The sequence below is a fragment of the Sylvia atricapilla genome, chromosome Z, assembly GCF_009819655.1.
Source record: "Sylvia atricapilla isolate bSylAtr1 chromosome Z, bSylAtr1.pri, whole genome shotgun sequence".
In the NCBI taxonomy this organism is placed as follows: domain Eukaryota; kingdom Metazoa; phylum Chordata; class Aves; order Passeriformes; family Sylviidae; genus Sylvia; species Sylvia atricapilla.
The window spans coordinates 23,275,652-23,297,113 of NC_089174.1; the positions used below are offsets into that span (position 1 = coordinate 23,275,652).

At 39.1% G+C, this 21,462-nt stretch overlaps 1 protein-coding gene across 1 annotated transcript in view; it reads left to right on the plus strand.

Annotated features, from left to right (window-relative positions):
- Nucleotides 1-21,462, plus strand: part of LOC136374473 (3'-5' RNA helicase YTHDC2-like) — a 32,348-nt gene continuing 10,886 nt past the window's right edge. Inside the window, exons 1-22 of the mRNA XM_066339848.1 lie at nucleotides 1-175; nucleotides 859-949; nucleotides 1,327-1,520; nucleotides 3,171-3,370; nucleotides 3,974-4,140; nucleotides 6,570-6,672; nucleotides 9,431-9,587; nucleotides 11,743-11,850; nucleotides 12,912-13,060; nucleotides 13,427-13,562; nucleotides 13,919-14,045; nucleotides 15,062-15,127; nucleotides 15,876-16,054; nucleotides 16,222-16,318; nucleotides 16,395-16,482; nucleotides 16,589-16,669; nucleotides 17,520-17,602; nucleotides 18,533-18,638; nucleotides 18,775-18,894; nucleotides 19,726-19,998; nucleotides 20,513-20,639; nucleotides 21,097-21,302. Of these exons, the coding sequence (XP_066195945.1) occupies nucleotides 1-175; nucleotides 859-949; nucleotides 1,327-1,520; nucleotides 3,171-3,370; nucleotides 3,974-4,140; nucleotides 6,570-6,672; nucleotides 9,431-9,587; nucleotides 11,743-11,850; nucleotides 12,912-13,060; nucleotides 13,427-13,562; nucleotides 13,919-14,045; nucleotides 15,062-15,127; nucleotides 15,876-16,054; nucleotides 16,222-16,318; nucleotides 16,395-16,482; nucleotides 16,589-16,669; nucleotides 17,520-17,602; nucleotides 18,533-18,638; nucleotides 18,775-18,894; nucleotides 19,726-19,998; nucleotides 20,513-20,639; nucleotides 21,097-21,302 (3,033 nt within the window). The remainder of the gene's footprint in view (nucleotides 176-858; nucleotides 950-1,326; nucleotides 1,521-3,170; nucleotides 3,371-3,973; nucleotides 4,141-6,569; nucleotides 6,673-9,430; nucleotides 9,588-11,742; nucleotides 11,851-12,911; nucleotides 13,061-13,426; nucleotides 13,563-13,918; nucleotides 14,046-15,061; nucleotides 15,128-15,875; nucleotides 16,055-16,221; nucleotides 16,319-16,394; nucleotides 16,483-16,588; nucleotides 16,670-17,519; nucleotides 17,603-18,532; nucleotides 18,639-18,774; nucleotides 18,895-19,725; nucleotides 19,999-20,512; nucleotides 20,640-21,096; nucleotides 21,303-21,462) is intronic.

Genomic DNA, 21,462 nt, shown 5'->3' on the forward strand with positions numbered 1-21,462 from the left:
ATGTCTCGACACAGGCGGGTCTCACGGCGGCAGCCCAGCGGGGCCGCAGGGGGCTCGGCTGCCGCCGCCGCGGTGCGCGCCCGGGCCGAGGCCTTTAGGGAGGTCGGCGTGGACGAAGAGGTGGAGATGGCGGTGCAGCTCGCCCTGGAGCGGTTCCAGAGTGGGGACGAGGCGGGTGCGCGGCTCAGCTCGGCCTTGAGGGAGCCTCTGGGTCTTGGGAGGGCACTAGCAGCGGATCGGGGCCTGCGTGGGGTCACTGCCTCTCTGCCCAGCCCTAGTGGGGCACAGCTGGAGTGCTGTGTCCAGCTTTGGGCTCCTCAGTACAGGGAGGGTGTCCAGCAGAGACCACTGAGATGAGATGAGGGGTCTGGAGCGTCTCTTTTCCGGAGAGGTGCGGGAGCTGGGCCTGTTTAGCCTAGAGAAGATTGGGAGGGGATCTTACTCACGCGAGGATCTTACACCTCCAGGGTGAGTTCCAGGAGGGCAGTGCAGACTGTTTTGGTGACAGGATAAGGAGCAATGGCCATAAATGAAAATACAGGAAGTTGTACCTCAATATGAGGGAGAACTTCTTTCCATTGAGGGTGGCAGAGCACTGGAACTTCGGCCCAGGGAGAGCATGGAGTTTCCCCCTCTGGAGACATCACCAACCCACCTGGGTGTGTTCCTCCATCACCTGCTCCAAGTGACTGCCTTGCCAGAGGGCCTGCACTGGGTGATGTCCCTGCACTGTAGACTGTCCCACAGTCTACAGCAAATTGCAATCCTAACAGTTCTGTGATTCTATGATATTGGGATATGTCAAGATTACTGCCTGTTGCATTGTAACTGTTTTGTAACGATTATTTCTCATTCTAGAGATGGAATTTCCTTCTAGTTTCACTAGTACTGAAAGAGCATTTGTTCACCGGCTCTGTCAGTCTCTTGGACTGGTATCTAAAAGCAGAGGGTGAGTTGGGGTACAGTTTTCAGGTTTTTGGTGCAAATGAATGGAGTTTCATGATTAATGATAACCTGATGGATGTTTTCAACATACGCTGCTGTGTTGCAACTAATAGTATTAGACAAGAAAGGGTAAAAATAGACATGGAAATTCAAATACCTTTGTTCATTGCTGTATGCATGCTTGGAAAAACTTGTGCCATGCTTTTTGGGATGGCTTGCTTTTATACTTTGTGGATTTAATGCATCCATTAAAAAGGCTTCTCACTGTGCTCTCTTGGTTTTTTTAAAGGTTTTGCATAGAACCTCATACCTTGACAGATAAAAATTAACCTAGAGTACATTACTTATTCCTGAAATACATTTTCTTTTCCCTTCTCACAGAAAAGGAGCCCATCGATACCTGACTGTAAGGAAGAAGGACGTATCAGAGACGCATGCAGTCATGACTTGTGACTTGGCTCTCCGTACAAAACACGCTGTTCGGAGTCTAATTCAGAGCTTTCCTGTCACCAATAAGGAGCGCACAGAGCTCCTGCCAAGGACAGAGCGAGGAAAGGCCTGTGCTGTTGAATCTGGTATGTTTGGTGTGTCTTCTGATTTGGATTTGTCCGTCAACACCACTTGAAAAAACCAGCTGCAACCCAAGGACAAAACAAACCCCCTTTGGTTCTGTCCCTTCTTGTGTCCCAACAGACATCTTGACACCAATACATGAATTTTCCTTACTTTTAAGGTCTTTTGTAACTGGTGTTGTGCAGAACTTGGGCAGTCATACCATGCACAGTGCGATGTCTACCTTGCACTCAGTTAATTTAGAGTCTTTGAGCCAGTTCTAGCCAGATCTTTTCGGAAGCAAATTTGTGAAATGTGGCTTCATGCAAGTGCTAATAGGTGGGTTTGAAGAGTCAAGTGCTTCATACAAGTGCTATGAGGTGGGATTGAAGGGTGTTACCGTGATGCCATAAGAACACCCTTATGAGAAAATGAGGTTGGCTGTTCTGCTTAGAGAAATTCATGTCCTTGATAAATCAAGAAGTTTAGTGTTTGTTTCTTCATCTCTACAAAAGGGATAGGGTCCTTAAGATCCTACTGTCTAGATTTCTGGAACGTGAAAGAGTTCACTGAAGGACAAACTTCTGATAAAATGTTGGGGGTTTTTTTTAAAGCAATGCGTTAATCTAGGTTATAGCTTTAGCAGCTACAAGTGGAAGAGTTACACTGTGTTTCTGTGTGCAGAGGTGGGTGTAGTGAACAGAAAACTCTTGTACCAATATGCCTTGTATAATTGTGTATTTGTGATACATAGTGTCTGTTCTTTAAGTGCTTCTTTTGGTTTGTTTTTTTCAATTGTTTCAGTTGTTTAATAGGATTGTTTAATGAAGAGAGCGAAGCTATAATTAAAGTACTGAAATGCAATGTCTTAGAAATATAAGGGATAAGTTAACGAACAGTCTAATATTTGTCTTTCTCTGCTTCTCGAGAATGTATTTTTAGTTCTCCTGATCTCTTAGTCTGTGTATGTCTTGGTACAACAGAGCTTGTAATTTAGTACATGAATCCGTTAATCACATAAAATACACATATTTGAGTTTACAGCAAGCTTTCCATTCTTCTGGAAAATAATTATCAAGGAATTACAGAGTAGCACTTGCAGTGCTGGATTTGAAGTAGCTCCCTCAAAAGGTGTGCATGTTTTTTTGGCTACTTATAGGCTGCTTTCCAACACATTACACTGCTGTGTGGGGTCCAGGACTCTTGATACAGCATGCTTGAATTAGTATGATTTCAGGCAAATGTGTGTTATAGTTTAAAGGTTTAACTCTGAAAGTGTGTATTTCTAGGCAAAACTGCAGATGTGAAATGTGGGGACAGATACAAAGGCCACCAAAATACACCAGACTGTTTTTCTCTGGTTTAGTTTCCCTTTCTCCTTCTGCTCTTTGTAGGCGTTTTTTTTTTTTTACTTGGAGCAATGCTCTGGAAGAGTCTGGTGTTCTTCAAAATACCTATGAAAGTAATAGCTGTTTTGAAATATATGTGTTTCAAGCACTGGAAGAAATCGTATTGCTATAAATATGACTTCTAAATCTGTGGCAGGTTTGCCACTTTACCCCCAGGGATGCATAAAAAATCAGCAACATTAATTTTTAAGAACAAATTTTGAGCAGTGTTTTAGTGACCTTCCTCTGTATCTGTATAAATAAAATTTTAACTTCTCTTCACAGAAAACAAAGAAGTGAACAAGACAAGTGGTCGCCTAAATGACGGTATCCCCCAGGTCCCTGTGAAAAGAGGGGAATCAGAGTTTGATTCCTTCAGGCAATCACTGCCAGTTCTTGAAAAACAGGAAGAAATTGTCCAAATAATAAAGGACAATAAAATTGTTTTGATTATAGGAGAGACTGGATCAGGAAAAACTACTCAAGTATGTTTCTTTAGTGAAATAAAAAAATTAACAGTATTTATACTAAACTAAAGCCAATTGTGTAACGTTTGTGATAAGGGACATTTTTATGCTATTTAAAGGCTTTTCTTTTCCCGTATGATTGAAAATCTTGTGTTCTAATTCACTTTCTTGCTTTTGATATACTAAACCAGCAGACAGGTACTAAAAGCATAAATAGTTCCTCCCAATTTTCTGATAGATACATTTTTTCATTAAAATAATGTAAAATATTGAAAGGAAAGTAGCTGTGATGTTTGTATAACCCTTTTTCTTCTAAGGTTCGTTCTGTTCTTAGAGTAATATATTTTCTGTGTTAAAATGAGAGATTGTCTTTAGGGCTTTTTTTTTTTTTAATATAGATTTCTCTGAAGCAGGAGAGAGACACTGCAAGTTTTTTCTTTAAAAAATCTTAAGTAGGTTATGCTTAGAAATTTGTTTTCTGCCAATTCAGGTATGTTTGCAGTGATAATCCTAATGAAAAGTCTTTTTGCGATGTGTAATGCTGAGATGCAGTTAAATTGTTTCCTTGTACTAAGAAAGCTGTGACATTTTCAAAAGTTACTTTGAACCACTTCTTTACAGATCCCTCAGTTTATCCTTGATGACTGCTACAAGAATGGAACTCCCTGTCGTGTGTTTTGTACTCAGCCAAGAGGCTTAGCAGCTGTTGCTGTAGCTGAAAGAGTGGCAGCAGAAAGAAGAGAGAAGATTGGCCAGACAATTGGTTACCAGATCCGGTTAGAAAGCAGGTACTAATGGTATTTCTAAGTATCAGTTGATCTTGTGTTGGTATCATGAATCTTGTGTACATTTAAACTGCAGTATGGATGCAACCCCATAAATTACAGGTGGGCTATGTTGTTGCACGTAAGGAGTACTTAAGAGTAAAAAGGACAGCTTTCTTCCTGTGTTTTGCAGTTTCAGGTTGTCTTATAGAACTGAATTTCAAGTGCTTTCTATTGATTACTTTTGGGAGTATGTGCATGTAAATCCTTGCCTGCTTTTCAGATCAAGTCTACACTTTCCTCTCTTCTCTTTTTTTTCCACTCTTTACTTTTAACATATGGATCCAAAAGTTCTGCAAGCTTTGAAGGTAAGTGGGAAGAGCAGCATGTGTTAACAAGTGTTATGTAGTGTGAGTTGGCAGGGGGTCATGAAAGGGAAAACAACAGAACTGGAAGTCACTGATGAAACTGAGTATTATTTACCAGTCTGGTTTGGGCTAAATTTACTCTGCTTCAGCTTTTGTGTTTAAAAGTGTGATGTAAAAGCAGACATTTCAATATCACTTGATGGTTTTCTCTATAGAACAGAGCATGGATGGGCTGTATAGGTTTTCTACATCTTTGCACTGTATAGCCAGTGACACTTCAGGGAGGCGGCAGCGGTTGGGGTATGAGTGACCAGAAGATGGCAAAAGGTTGTGTTGGCTTAAATGAGCGAAGATAACACAGAGCTGATGAAAATTAACGCACTTGAGCAACAAAGCCAGAGTAAGAATTCAGATGTGTGTATGAAATCTCCCAAAGCTATTTAGGGATTACAAAAGCTAGTGAAGATGTATCACAAAGAAGCTGGATGATTATGTGGGAGTACTATGCTGGCAGAAGAAGAGCAGAGGCAGATCAAAATGGAAGAATTACTGCAAGCAATGCAGAAAATCCAGCATAAGAATCAATACATTTACTCCAGAGAACCACTAAAAGGGGGAGATGACAATATTTCGAGCTGTGGACAAAAAAGGTCCGGAGTGGAGATTTTTAGAGGTGTTTATAGTAACATAGAGGTCTAATTTTTAAAGTTTTCTTAACGGTCTTCAAGAGAAGAGCTGTAGGAACTTTTCAGCTCCTTTAGGACAGCACTATTGGAGGAGGTAGTGACAATTGCTGTTTTTCCGGGAAGGGCTAACTCGGCCCCAGGTATAGGATAGTAATATTTTGGTATTTTGGCCTCCTGAAAAACCAGAGGATCAGCTGATTACTTTGTGGTTTAGTCAGCTGTGGTGTACTGGGGTTGCAAGGCAAGGCTTTGGGAGCTGTGGGGAAGCTTTTGTGAGATGATGCCAGAAGCTTCTCCCATGTCTGACGAGAGCTGGTGCCAGCCAAGACAGGCCTGCATCTGGCTAGAGGCTGAGCCCATCTGTGATGGTGGTAGTGCCTCTGGGACAGTGGGAAATGGGGGAGAAAAACCTGCACAACAGAGGCAGCAGTTCAAGGAGAGCAGTGAGAGCGCGAGAGAAGCAGCTCTGCAGACAGGAGGGTCCATGCAGGAGGAGAAGAGGTGCTCCAGGTGCCAGAGCAGGCCATGGTACAGCCCAGGGTGAGGCAGCTGTGCCCCTGCAGCCCATGGAAGTCCATGGTGCAGCAGAGATCCTCCTGTGCAGGAATCCAGGTTGAAGCAGGTGGATGCCTGGAGGAGGCTATGATCCTCTGGGAAGTCCATGCTTAAACAGGCTGCTGACAGAACCTGTGGCCCTGGGCACAGCAGCCCACACAGAAGCAGGTTTGCTGTCAGGATTGTGACCGTGTGGGGTCGCACTGGAGGAGGCTGTTCCTGAAGCACTGCACCCTGTGGAAAAAGACCTGTTCTGCAGCAGTTCACGAAGAACTGCAGCCCATGGGAAGGACTCATATTGGAGAAGCTTGTGGAGGGCTGTCATCCATGGGAGAGACTCATGTCTCTGCTTGTCCTTGTCTTGACCCTGTGAGTCTTTTCTTGTGTTTCCTCTCCCCTGCCCATGGAGAGGACAGATAGAGTGGCTTGGGTAGGCACCTAGCATCCAGCCAGGTTCATCCCACCACGTGTAGGCAGATAGAAAGGCTATTTCCAAGCATGTTCCGAGGAATTGGAATGTGTTTTTCCACATGGAATTTTCTAGTAAATTGGATGACATGCAGAGTTTCTCACAGCTCTCTTTAACTTCCTTATTTATTAAAATTATAATCTTTCTTTTTCAATTAATGTTTTGTCCAAATTTTTGGGATGCAAGCACTAAGAATTATTAGGAAATGTCTGGGAAAAGGCATAGTTTAAAAACAAGTGGTGTGCATGAATCTTCTGGGGAGAGAACTGTAATTCCTCTTCTGGTCAGCCGCAGCTTTAATTTTTGAACCATGGAAAGCTAGCAGCCTTTAAATGCTGCAAACCCCCTGAGTTGTCTCTGTGATCTGTTCTGTAGGGTTTCTCCAAAGACTCTGGTAACATTCTGCACTAACGACATGCTCCTTCGCACACTGATGGCAGGAGACAGCGCCCTGTCTACCGTGACCCATGTTATTGTGGTGAGCATCCTGTGGTCTTTCATGTGGGGTGGAGCAATATGGATTGCTTTGGAAAATGAGGTCCTCATTTGTTTTATTGAAATTTGCTGAGACTTTTAGGTGCTTTTGTTTGGTAGAATCTGCTTCAACTTTAAAGACTTCCTGAGTCCTTAGAGCAGCATGCATGTTTTGTGGATTTTAGTGCTTTTCTGTGTGTTTGTGGTTTTTTCTGTAAAACTATCTTATTTGTTTTCATAATTTGTTATATAATTAGCCAATAGTTATATAGTTGGTCAATTATTTCATAATTAGCCAATAATTAGTTGTAGAATCATGAGTTTAGGAGGACAGAAGAGTAAATGTTTCTGAACTTCCCCTGTCAGCAGAAAAGCCTTTGAGAACTTCCCCTATCAGCAGAAAAGCCTTTGAGAGGCTTACATTGTTGTGGTTCAATGTGATCATGTCCGAATTTCTGTTACCGTATATTTGTTTTAGCAGTACCAGGTTTTCAGTCCATTTGTTTGCCCAGTGTTTTCAAGATAATGTGCAGTCTAATTGGTAGCAATTTATTCAGGTATGTTCATTTATGATTATATTAATATTCCTATTGTGGAATATACTAAGTAATGGGAACTAGAATGTTTATGCTGAGGTTGAAGTATTGAAGATTAAAAGAAATCATGGTAAGTTTAGGTTCCTACCTGTTTATCAAAGTCAAAAAAGCATGAAAATGATCTAGACATTCTTGATGTGAGCCTACAAACTTTGTATTTGAATTATTGTTTCATTTATTCATAATACAAAACTGTTGTGGTTTCACATTCGTCAAATTTTAATTATCAACTGGGAGATAGGACTTTGGGAGAAAAGGGCAAAACAGGCACAACTTAAAAGTAAAAACAGATAGATTTTATTAATAAACACTAAAGAAAAAGAGGGAAAAAAAAGAGACATTCTGAGCCATTCAAACATCTTCCCCCCGCGCCCCCCCCCGCGCCCCCCCCGCCCCCCGACAACTGTTCACTTTCCCACTCAACACAGAGAGAAAACTGATTTTCAGTCAGTCACCCCCATTTAAACACGATCCTGCATCACCTTGGGAGAGGAGCCTCTCTAGGGTTATGGAGAACACGCCACAAGAAAAAGGTCTGGTGGCTTTCACAGATCTGCAGCCGCCCGGAATTTTTGCAGATTCTGTACAGTCCCACCCATACAACAGTTTTCCATGCTGTTTATGGGCTTCCACATGTTTGGAGTATTGTTTTAAGAATGCTTTTCCAGTACAAAACAAGGATTCTCTTCCATCTCTAAATTCACTTCTATTTCAAAAGAAATAGAGACCTCCTTGTTCTTTCCCAGGAGCTGGGGACATATTCTAATCAAAATTCTCAATTAAAATCCATGTATATCAATACACACAACCCTTTGGCTAGAACTTGCATTCCCCCAAGCAGCATTAGGATATTACAAAAACAGTCCCTTTCCCCATAATTCACATCCAGAGAAGTCTGGTCAAAAATGTCCACTTCCTCCATCCCATCTTCCGATAGTCTTTCTCAGTTCTTTCACTGACTTTCTCTCAATGCTGTCTCTCTACATTCTAAATCACTCTGTCTTCCATGGAGGAGGGAAAAGGGTTAAAGTCGTTGCCCAATGTTTTTTTTTTCCTCTCCAGCAGATTCTCGGAGCTTCAAGGCCACAGGTGATGGTGGGGGGAGGAAGGGGGAGAGAGCGAGAGAGCGCATGCTCAGGAACACTGATGGATGAAACCTCCTCCACCCCTGGTCAGATCTAAAGTGACTCAAACTTGGATCAGCTCCCTGGAGCTCCGAAGAAAAGTTCTTAAAAGTCTCTCCTCCTTTGGAGCAGTGGCTCTGGCAACCAAGGCCCAGAGCACGGCCATCGTGGTCCTGGCGCAGGGCCAGACTGCTGGTCTGCAGTCTTCCTCCTCCTCTCCCCATCGGAGGAGCTGGGAGGGGACACGGCCAGCCCTGGCCGCTGTCCCACAGGCGGGCCCCCGACTTGAGGCCCGGCAGGCCTGGCCCCGGGGGCCCAGCCCGAACCCTGACTCACGAGATGGTGTAACCTTTCTGCCAGCCAGAAAAGGAAAGGGAAAGGTCACCAGAACCTGTGATTCAAGACTGTGTTTCCAGAGACATAGAAACACTCCCATTTGTCAGTCAAGCTGTCAATCACAATCCATGCTAAAACTACCTTATGGAAAAAAACTTTTCACATTCATGCTAAACCACCACATCTTTTACAAAACAAAACAAAAGAATGACAAAAATGATTAATCAGTTATGTGCCTTAATCAGTTATGTGCCTTAATCGCTTTGCATATGACTTGTCTAAGCAATGTATTTTTTTTCTGATTATGTGGTGTCATACATTTCTTCAAATGCTTATCAGTGGTGAAGTGAGAATTTATTAAAATAAGATTTTTAGGTTTTGTGGTTTGTGTCCTTTTCTTGAAATTGGGCTTTAAATACAAAATTAGAGAGGTTTCAGATATTCAGTTTGGCCTCTGAAGTTAAGGTACGTACAGCTTCAGCGTTGCAGTGCACTTGGCTTTGATAAACTTTTTGAAGTATGTTTTGGTTTATGGATAGTTCTTAAAAAATCCCTGTTATTTAAACTAGACTTACACATTTTAAGGCCTCTGTAATGTGCCACTAAATCGTATATTTTATTTTTTTAAAAAGGTTTGTATTTGTCAGAAGTTGTGATTTTGAATCTGTGATGTTTATCTTTTTTTTTTTTTTCTGTTTTGTTACAGGATGAAGTACATGAGAGGGATAAGTTCAGTGACTTTTTGCTAATAAAACTGAGAGATGTGCTACAAAACCAGAATAATTTGAAACTAGTTATTTCTAGTGCTGCTCTAGATGCAAATCTCTTTATTAGGTATTTTGGAAGCTGCCCAGTTATACATAGTAAGTATTTATTTATCTTAACTCTTAAATCTGAGTATACCTGTCCTGAGACTCACAGATCTTACTAAACTGTAGCAAACAATTCTGAGTAAAGGCACATGATGAATACATTGAGAGTTACAGGAATCTGTTCTTTGTGTATTCAGGTTTGTTATTCTTTAACTATTTGCACCTACATCAGAGCGAAGTATTTTAATCTGTAAATGCAGGTATGCCCTGCCTCCCTCCAGTATTAATTCAAGAAGTAGGAAAAGGTTATTGAAAGGGCTTTGTACTCATACAGGACTTAAGAGCTACATGAGTGTGATATATATTAATACATTCCAGTAGATTCTAATTCTTTAGGCCTCATAAAGATTGATACTGGTTACTGGATAAAACACAGATAATTGTACCTATTCAGTTCAGAAATACAGATGTAGGCAGATTTGGTTTCATGCTTGAATCACATGATTCTTTGATTTAAATGAAATTAGTAGTCGTTTGTCTAGGTAAGTATTCAAAAAAGGCATCCAGTTTCTCTTAGTTTCTGGTCAGACTCAAGTTACCTGCCATTAAATTACATTCTGGTGCAAAGAAAGGTTACCATTACTGCTATTTTAACTTCATCTGACTGATCTTTAATAGAGGCAAAATAGAGATGTGTGGGAGATGAGGGTATTTAGGGAGTTTGATTTTTTTTCCACCAGCCTCCTGGCTAGGTTTTTCTGCATGGGCGAACTCTTCTGACACCTTGCAATCCTCTTACTTTTTCAACAATGTCCAAATTTAATGTGGTTTGAAAAGTGGCTGTTATAATAAATGCTTTATGTGACAATCAGGTAGACACTCTGCCTGTCAGCTTTTTTTTAAAAAAATCTCAACAGTTTTAGGAAATCTGTGAGATCCCTTACTGGTTTATTTCAGCAAGTGTTTGTGAGAAGGAATCATCTTTTCCCTATTTTTGCAGATAGAAGTGCTTATTTCTAGTTCCCAAATTTGAATTTCTGCCTAGTAAAATAAAGCTTGCAAATTGTTGGAGACAGGAATCTGGAAATTACACATTATTTCATGTTCTCTGAATTTTTTTTTTTGCAAGGGAGTTGCAAGGAAGTTGTGATTGTTTTGTGGCTTTCCAGTTTATCTTTTTTCAGTTTCCTGTTCTTTTAGATCGGTGTATTTGTGTTGGAAATTCTGATGACAATCTCTTCTGTTTACCACAGTGTTTATGCTGGTTATGTAACAAGCCAATAGTACTTGAAAAGATGGTTTGTTGTTGTTGTTGTTGTTGTTGTTTTTGAGAATTTCAGAATTAAAAGAACCTACTTTGTCTGTTACAGTAAGGGAAAAGGTTTGATTCTCCTTCAGCAATCAGTGCATTAACTGACAAAATTCTGGGCACAGAAACCAATATTTTGTAGCTGTGTATTTCTGTAGAACATAGAGTTTGTGGTCAGCGTTGGAATACTTCGGCTATGACAGCTTATAAAAGTGTGTGAATTGTGGATTTTTTTTTTCTGAAGGAAAATCCTGAGTGGTCTAAAGTCAGCTTTTGAGGGATAAGAAATCAAAATGCAGAGATTTTAATTCATCATGCAAAAAGCATCCTTTCATGTCCACAGATAAGGTCTAGAAAAGAATAATTTTGAAAAAGAAGTCAGGATAATTTATTGGAAAGTAAAGACCACTGGGATGTCTCATCTGTCAAGAGGTATTCAGTAAAGAAAGCTTTGTGGAGTTAGTTGAGGGCATGGAGATAAATCTATCTCCTCACATACTTCTCGTGAAAAGAAAGTAGTTTAATACAAAGATGTAGTATCTCCTTGTGGAACCTTGCACAAAGCTGTCTTAATTACTTATTAATTAATTACATTTTTATTCCCAGTGGCAGGCTTACATGATGAGTTCTTGTTTGTAACCCTAAACAAAAAGGCTGTTTTCCTCATTTTAAAAAATTTGTATTTAATAACTGTCAATCTTATGAACATCTCTTGCTGTAACACCTGATAAAATTGAAGAAGTTGATGAGAAACAAGGTGGCATTTTACTTTGGAAATGTTCTGGTTTGTATGATTTTGAGAAAAATAAACCCAGCAATGTTATTTTTTTTTTAAATAAATGCTGTAAGTGAAGCCAGTGAATATCTAATCTTTTATGGATTTTTTTATACTTTTAGTCCAAGGAAGACCTTTTGAAGTTAAAGAGATGTTTCTGGAGGACATTTTACGAAGCACTGGGTATACAAACAAAGAGATGGTTAAGTACAAAAAAGAGAAGCAGCAAGGTTGGTGGACTTCTTAATTGCAAGGTTGGCTATGAGAATCATTGATTGATTGGTCAAACAATTAGCAGGGTTATTTTCTGTTAAAATTCCAATGTCAGGAGATTAAATGAGATGTAGCTTGATGATAGCAAGTATCTTTAAGCTCTCAGTATTTACATTATTGAAATAGTTTACGCAATTAAGGAAAAAAATAATTTTGTTTCAATGGTTACATTCTTTTTGCTTCTAGTTGATAAATGTCATATCTTTTCCTAATTATTATGGTGTAGAGTTACATATAATTGGGGGCTCTGCCCACATGAACACTAAAGCAGCATACAATGCTCTGTACTTTGGATGCAAATTGAAGCCTGCAGGATTTTGTACATCTTGCACAAAGTGTACAAGTTGTTCCCTTTAGTAACATTTTTCACTGTGTTCTTCAGGCATAGATGTATTTTTTATAAGCATTAACACTTTTGAGCTAAACACAATTTGTTTTCGTTTAATTTAGTAGATACTACTTCAGAAGTTTTCCTGGCAACTGACAGTAATGATCCTGGTGATTACTGAAAGAAAAATTTAAAAAAATGTAAACCCATAACGTAAAATCCTAACTGGATATCTATCAAAGTGCTCAGCTCTGATCACTGGAGACAGAAAAGTTTAGTTAAGACACTGGCGTTCTCTACTTTTTCTTCCGCTTGTGTACAAAACCAGGTTGTTACATGCAGAGACTGTATCTCTTCTCTTCAGCATTCCACTTGGGGAGAAAGATCTGGGCTGAGGTAGAAAGTAATTACTTAAGAGGCTCCTTTAAATGCAGTAGTTTGGAAGAATGGAGGCTTCAGGGATTGAACACTAAAATGGTGGGTTTTGCCTTCTTATAGCCTTTGTTTGCAGTGGTGCACTTTGGGTACTTCTAAGCATGTCATTTATGTTGGACTGGTAGTAGCATTCTAGATTAAATAAAAGAGGTTGAATCGGTAAAACTTTGACCTGGTATAACTGTTTCTTTAGTAGAAAACAATAGATAATAAAGATGACTCTAAAACATTCTTGGGGAATACTTTGCACCGTAGAAGAGAAACAGAAGAACACTCTTGCTGAGTGGTGTTCAGTTCAAGAAAACACTAACAAACTGGCACCTCGGAGACAAAAATCAGTTCCAAGGTCAAATGAAGAATACAAATGGTTGGATGATGGTGGTGACACAGTATTTAATCAACTGGTAAGTTTTTTCTTTGGTTGGAAAAGATCTTTATATTTGTGTTGTATTACTAGCCATTTAAAATCTGTTTTCTGAAGATAATGCTGTAGAGTCTCTCAGGATAATAACGTATTTTAAAGATTACTTTATTAGGATGAACTGGAGTGTGCCCTTCAGTTATGGTGGTTGTACACACTCAGATCAAAGGGCTCAACTGCCATAGTGTGAGTACTTGCATATGACACAATCAATGAATTAACTGATACCTGACTGCGGGATTTCTGAATTGCTGCTGCGAAAACTAACCATTCAAATTCTTTGTGTGTAATGAAAATAAAGACAATTCTTGCAGGTGATTAATTTTTCAATATTGGTTTTTGTCTTCAGACTGAAAAAGATGTGAATTGCCTTGAACCGTGGATAGTAAAAGAAATGGATTCCTGTCTTTCTGACATCTGGTTGCATAAAGATACTGATTCCTTTGCTCAGGTGTTCCATCTTATTTTAACTGAAAATGTCAGTGGTAGGTTTCTTGTGTTACTACATAAGAAAAAAGCAACCTCAAATGTACTTAAATTTCTGTGGCTACTTTATCTCCAGGTTCAAATGTTCACGAGGTTCACGTTTGCATTCTGATGCCTACTGAAAAAATGCATAGGGCTAGCAGAATTAATGACTTGTTTTGTTAGTTGCTGTTTTGGGGTACTTACAGAAGTGTGTTTCCAAAACAGTGTGGAATTCACATGAACTGACTGCAGAGATAAAGCGAAGAAGCAAATTATCTTTGGGCTGAAATTTGAAAGCAATATTTGTACTATATTTAGATGTAGAAATAACATTTCTGTTTGGTTTACTGGTTTGGTTTTTTTTGCTTCTCAGTTGATTATAGGCACAGTGAAACTGGTGCGACTGCTCTGATGATTTCTTCAGGGAGAGGCTTTTTGAGTCAAGTAGAACAGCTGATCAGTATGGGAGCAAGTATCCACTGCAAGTCATCCAATGGCTGGTAAAAACAGAAACCACAAGATTGATGTATTTATTTGTCGATAAATTTATTTCTATCTCTCTTATGAGAAAGAAAATTCTATAGCACCTAAATTAATTTGTTAACTTACCTCTCTGCTGTAAGAACTATAGATTTTGACAGCCTAAACAGTTTCTACCCCCTGTTAATCACATTGATTTCTGTACATTCCAAATTGAGTTCGTAATGACATGGTCTTGATTATGGGCCATAAACTTGGTTTCAATAGTTCTTATTTAAGACACTGTATAGTAGAAAAAATGTTATCTACTGAATTGGACCAAAATGTTTGACAATTCTTATTTTCTTGGAGTTACCTACATTAGAAGGTAGGTTACGTTTCTAAATATGCTGTATCATGTAATAATGTTTGTGAATCTATAAAAACTCAAGTTTTGCGGTTATGAAGTATATCTTCATATAAACAGGGAAGTAGAGTAATATAATTGTAGTATGGAAGGATAAGAACTGGGATTCCAAGGATCTGATATTTGGTACTGAGGCTTGAAAAACTTGGGAAGGGATGCAGTTTAAAGGTAAAACAGTGAACTGCATTGTGAGGAGGACAACTTCTGAAAGACATGGATTAGCCCAAAGTTTTCTCACATTTTGATGAAAAATGCCTGGGGTGTGACTTCTGGGGCATGACTTAAAGGGTACTGCAAATGGGCAGGTCTGATCTCTGCACATTCGTGTGGGCTTTTTAAAGGAATAGAGCATTCTTCCTTCTCATTTCCTTGTGCATGTTTGCAGGCACTCCTGTGTAAAACTAACACTCTTTTGTGGTAAAGAACTGCAGTTATCTAAAAATCAGATAGCTGTTAACACCTGTTCAGGCACTTTCAAATGGGAGGTTGCAGATCCAGCAATAACAGTACTGATAACAATACGGGAATGGGTACAAAAGTCTGGTGTCAACTGTCTCCTTCCAGATGTGCTGATCACATTTGTCTTTTGAAGTGAAAAACTTACTAAAAACACTTATGCAACTCTTTCAGGATGGCTGTGGACTGGGCTAGGCGCTTTGGACAGACAGAGGTTGTTGATCTGTTGGAATCCTACAGGTAAGCTGTAAGTGCTTTGCAGAAAGAATTGCATAGCATGGTGAAGGGAGATTTGAGGTTTGTGTTCTTTTAATTTAATCAGAAGAGGTTTTGTTTAATCAGAGCAGGTTTTAGCTTTTAATGCTGTAAAATCTGGACTAAATAGCAATATCTTTTTTTGAGAATAGGAATATTTCAAAAACAAACAACAAAGTTTGTACTCAGTATCATATGTTTGCACAACTTCCTCATTCTATACTACGTACCGTTTTATTTTCACATGGTTACTTTTGGAAACAAGTCTATTGTGTGTTTTGATCTATGTTACACTAGGCCGTTCAAGAATGATTTTTTGATGAACTTACAGTTATCAGTTATCATAGTTGAGGTAGTGTTTTGTAAAGATTATATTTATTATAATTTCTCTTAGGATAGCTTCTGCTAGTAGGCAATTTTTGGAGAACACATAGCTTTTAAATATTTTTCCCTGAACAGGTAAATGAGAAGTGTTTTTATACTTTCATTTGTTTATGTGGTTGTGTTTCAATGAAGTTTAAGAAAACTAAACTTAACACTAAAAAAATGAAGTGGCATGCTTTGTTGGTTAACATTTAAATCAGTGAACAGTAATAGTATAGTGATTCTCTTCTGCTTCACTTAAAAATTAGAATTCAAGTCATGTTGGTCTTGATCAAAGTTTGAGTTGATGGCTGAATGCAACCCCAAGGGGGGCAGCCTTGACTCTGGTCTGCGCATTTTTCTATTACAGTGCTTCATTTGGATTCGGAAATCTGGATGAAAGTTCTCTGGTCCAGAAAAGTGGCAGTGACCTTAGTGCAGAGGACAGAGAACTACTGACAGCTTATCATCACAGTTTTGAGGATGAAAAAGTGGATCTGGATCTGATAATGCACTTACTTCACAGCATCTGTCATAGTTGTGATGCAGGTAGGTAAATACCCACATTCCCAGTGAATTGTTGTGGATTTGGCTGATGAATCATGTCTTTTTTCAGAAATCCTCAAAAGTTAAACTTTACGAGTGGTAGTTTACATGGCACTGACCTGTATTTGACTTTTCTCTGCTTAACTTTGCAAACCCACTTCCTTTTTTAGGAGCAATTTTAATATTTCTTCCTGGATATGATGAGATAGTGAGCCTGAGGGACCGCATTCTTTTTGATGACAAGAGATTTGCTGATAATGCTCACAGGTAAATCCTTTAGTTTCTGTGGCTTTTCACTGCTTCTTTTAAGGATCCTTAAAGTGTGCTTTTTGTCTTGCATTAGATACCAAGTTTTCATGCTTCATTCGAGTGTGCAGACTTTGGATCAGAAGAAAGTGCTTGAAACTCCACCTTCTGGCATCCGCAAAATTGCAAGTATCAGAGGACTTTGTCAGATGCTGCAATGATCTATTTTGCCTTTGCTTTTACAGTTACTATAGTTTTCTGGTTTTGTTTTTTTTTTTTTTTTCTTTGCAGATTCTTTCTACTAATATTGCAGAAACCAGTATAACAGTCAATGATGTTGTGTTTGTCATTGACTCAGGCAAGCTGAAAGAGGTATGACTGCCTTAAATTTTTCTAGTGTGAGTCTAAAAACATACAGTTCATAAATTTTGGAGAACTGTTTTTTTTGCTTTACAGTAGGCTGAGAGCTAGTGCCTGTCAGGCAACAGACCTCACTGAAAAGTTTCAGCATCCATTTGTTTTAGGACAAATACTCTAAATAGCTAGCTGTCTGAAATCTTCTTCTTTTGCAATTTAGTATTTCTGTTGGATTTTTAAAACAAGTCCTCAGTTTACACTACCACCTTCCTGAGACTTAGAGAACACTGGGAGTTCCTTTTGTCCTACTAATGTATCAAGTCCATAAATAATCCATTAAGGTTTTAAGCACTTTCTCTGGTGTGTTGAGTGCCCATTCCGAAATTTTTTGTTCAAGAAAAACGAGATAACATAATGAGACAATTTAAGACCTGGTGCATGGCTTGGAAAATGAAATTGGATTTCATGGGTAATAGGGACGCCAAATTTCTAAAGTTCTCATGAAACAACCTTTTTTTGTAATTTTACATCAATCTAAGCAAATCAATGCCCTAACTCAGTCATTTCCAAGTGAGATAAAAAGGAGAGCTTTATTCCGTATAATAATGTATTCTTCCTTGTTTTCTGATATCTCAGAACACAGATCTGACATATCTTTTATTGACGTAAAATTACCTATAGAGTAGAAAAAGTTCAATTTTGAAAACTGTGTAACATAAGGATACTGCAAAGGAGATAGCATAATAAATTAATTTGAAATGGAGAAGATACCATTGTGCTTCTGTTGGTAATCTAAATAACTAGTAACTTCTATTTCACGTACCCTATTCAGTCTTAGGTTTTTGTTCCTTTCTTGTTTTTATAGAAGTCTTTTGATGCACTGAGTCGTGTTACAAGGCTAAAAATGGGGTGGATTTCAAAAGCCAGTGCTATCCAGAGAAAAGGCAGGTAATGAATGCCTCATACTGATTTTCATTTTTCAGATGTCCACCATCCTGTATGGTAAGAATGAAGCACACAGCATAATAACTGTTTGTAGCCTAGTCCAGTGTCATGTTAGACAATGAGCAACACTTTCTCTGCAGACAAGTGGGGGTCAGTATGCATTTCCTTGGAATCGTTTCCCAAGTTGTAGAAAAGTGCTGCTCAGGCATTTCCCAAAGGTCTTGGTTGTTTTCCCTGCATTAATTTGTTCTCCTTCCTCCTTCTCCCATGTAGCACCAGCAGTCACAGTGTCCAGTGGGGTGTTTACACACCCTGTCTGTGGGCAGAGGACTGCCTATTTCACTTTTTCCAAACTATCCATGACTTAACAGGCCATGATCATATTCTCCCCAGCACTGTGACTGAGGGCTCAGAAGTTAACGTAGCAGCAAATGCCTGTTTAATCAACAATATTGGCATTAAGCTACAGGTGTTTGTGCATGAATGTGAGAATGTGCTGTCTCTGTCCATTCACTCACAAGTTATTTAATCTTTATTTTACCTTTTACTCCAAAGGTCTCTTCTGTTTGGGGGATGTGAGGGGAAGAAAATAAGTTTGCAACTTTGATTCCTTGCAACAAAGGATGATTGAGATTTGGACTGGTCTTAGGTTAGCAAAGCATCCACAACCACTTTACTTAGATAAGCCTTTTTTTTCTTTCTCCAGATTTCTTAGTGTTGGGTCAAAAGTACAGTAAAAAAATTGCCACACTCTCAAAAATATTCCGTGATTGGAAAACTCTCACTTTGTATGTGTCTTACACTTAACAACACTTTTGTTCATAGTACTGCTTCTACTTTTCCATTCTAAGTTTCTGTGTCTGTTTGTTGGCTTTTGGTTTTCTTTTTAAAAAGAAATCCTAATTTTCATAACTTTCATGTTTTATTTTCAAGGGCCGGGCGCCGTCAGCCTGGAGTCTGTTTTCATCTCTTTAGCAGGCTCCGGTTTCAGAATATGTTGGAATTTCAATCTCCAGAACTTCTAAGAATGCCACTTCAGGTGCATGTTTAGTTAGAAATTAGAACTTTAAAAAACGTAATGTCATCAAACCATACTATTAATTGCAACAAATCCTGTGTTTGGGGGTTATTTCCAAATCTTGGTAATCTTTTTTGTTCTGCCTTTTAATTTGCAGGAGATCTGTTTGTACACAAAACTTCTGGCTCCAATTAATTGTCCAATTGTAGACTTTCTTACAAAAGCTCCTGATCCTCCATCTGCTGTAACTGTGAGAAATGCTGTGCATATGCTTAAGGTCAGGAAAAGAATAGGTTTAGATGGGAATTGTATTTGATTCCGAATTTGTGGTGTAGCAGTCTATCTTACTGACTTCAGTTTGTACTGAAGCTGTTTTTAATCACATCAGGATGTTTTGAATTTTTGTTCATTGTCTGTTGCCACAGCAGGGGTCGCGTTAGGGATTGAAATGAGCCGAGACACACACTCTGGTTTATCAGTGTGAAAAGAGTCCCGGTTAATTCTTTTTCACAACTCAGCCATCCTGATTCCACAACTACTCACTGACTCAGACTACAGCAAACTCCCACTGTAGGCTTTCCTTGCAGACACTGACTACAAGGCTTTTCCCTGCTAGGCTCTGACTGCAGGCTCCAGCAGCAGGCTCTAACTGCAGACCCAGACCTACCTCACAGCAGATCCTTTACAGCAGCAATTCTCTATCCCATCTTGCCCATCTCTCCAGTCCTTCTGTTCCTTCCTTCAGTTCCTCCTTCCTCAGGATCCTTCCCTGACTAACCAGCCCACCCTTTTTTCACTCTCATCCTTACTGTATGCAGCTGTGGATAAAGCAGTGACTGGATATAGCTGTGACTCATCAGGGGCAAGGCCTGTAATCCCTTCTCCTACAGTCTGTTTTCATTTAGTGTGTGGGGATGTGTTTTTCCATGTCAAGGGAAGAGAGTTTTTCAAAGTCTCTGTTAATAGTTCAACTTGCTTTTTAAGTGTTTGGGAACAGGTCTAGTTAATGTCTAGTATTCACATTCTTTCTGCTTTCACTGTAAATTGATTTTGTCTGCTGTCCCCATCCCTGTCTCCTTTGTTTGTTTGTTTGTTTGTTTATAAACAGACCATAGATGCCATGGACCCTTGGGAAGATCTCACTGAGCTTGGTTATCACCTCACGGAATTACCTGTAGAGCCACACCTTGGTAAAATGGTGTTGTATGCTGTAGTTCTGAAGTGCCTGGATCCTGTTCTGACCATTGCCTGTGCTCTTGCTTACCAAGACCCTTTTGTGCTGCCCACGCTGGCCTCGCAAAAGCGTGCAGCCATGCTGTGCAGGAGGCGTTTTGCTGCAGGGACATTCAGTGACCACATGGCCCTGCTCAGGGCTTTCCAGGTAGTATTTAATTTCATTTCAGAGAGTCCTAATCACAGTAGATCACCTGATCAAGGCAAATAATGCACCAGTCTACTTGGATGTAGAGTGGTGGACTGTGATTAAGTCCTTGGAGAACACTTTATTTTAGTCTAGTAGCTTTCCTGTGTATTTGAGTCATAAATTTGTAAGGGAGCACTTTTTGTGGTATGTTTTGTTGATATTTTCAAACTTTACAAAATTCTTAATGTTCCAACAATGTGCCTCTTTACATCCTACTACATTAAGAACTTAAAATCATTATCTTAATGTAATGATATTTATTAAATTAATCATTTTAACTGGACATAATGATCATTGTTGTGAACGGGTAAAAAAAATTAATTCTTGAACAGAAGAAAGAATCTATTTTGATACATTTACTTTCAGAGTGGGTTTTGCATTCATTTGATTGACATAAATGTGATTTTTTTAAAAAATGCGATTTTCAGTTTTAGCTTGTCAAATTAATAAGCAAATGTAAAAACATTCTCAGGCATGGCAGAAGGCACGCAGCGATGGCTGGGAGAGAGCCTTCTGTGAAAAGAACTTCCTTTCCCAAGCCACAATGGAAATCATTGTAGGAATGAGAACACAGTTGCTTGGCCAGCTTAGAGCATCGGGTAAAGAACTTGGAAAAAATTTAACCTTGCTTTAAAGCTAAGCATATAGAAATTGTAATAAAAATCAGGTCCACTGGTGTAATTTTCTTTACTTAATTTTGAAACACACTTACACGTACACATTCATGCAGAGTGTGGTGTAGATGAGGAAGTGTGGCTGATCTAACTGAAAGTACCCTCATCTCCACATGCCAGTGCATTTCACTATTGAGATGAATTTCTTTGGATTTTTATGTTTTAGTAAATTATTTCCATAGGAAATGTCTTTGTATTGTAGAAAATAATTGTATTCTGTGTTAGTATGAAGCCCTCATTTCAGTGTAATGGTTTCTTCTTGATGCTGTTATGGTTGGCAGTAGTAAAAAATGCAACAAATAGGTAGTTTATTTCACCTTTATTTTCAAATTCCTTTTGAGAGTCAAACACAAGCCATCATGGCACCATTTTGTCCTGTCAGGTTTTGTGAGAGCCAGAGGAGGAGCTGATATTAGAGATGTTAATACTAACTCTGAGAACTGGGCTGTAATTAAAGCTGCCTTAGTGGCTGGGATGTATCCCAATCTTGTGCATGTAGACAGAGAAAGACTCGTGTTGACTGAACCAAAGGAGAAGAAAGTGCGATTTCATCCTACCTCTGTTCTTGGTCAGTCTCAGTATAAAAAGGTAAAATCACTTTAAATTTGTAGTTCACAAAAAAGTGCACTAAAATCTATCACATGTTTTAGAAATAAATGTCTTTTCCTAGTTGTCAGTACTTTAAAAGCAGCATGGCTATTTAACACTACCGCTTTAGAAAATACTTTTCTAACCAGCTGGTAGAACT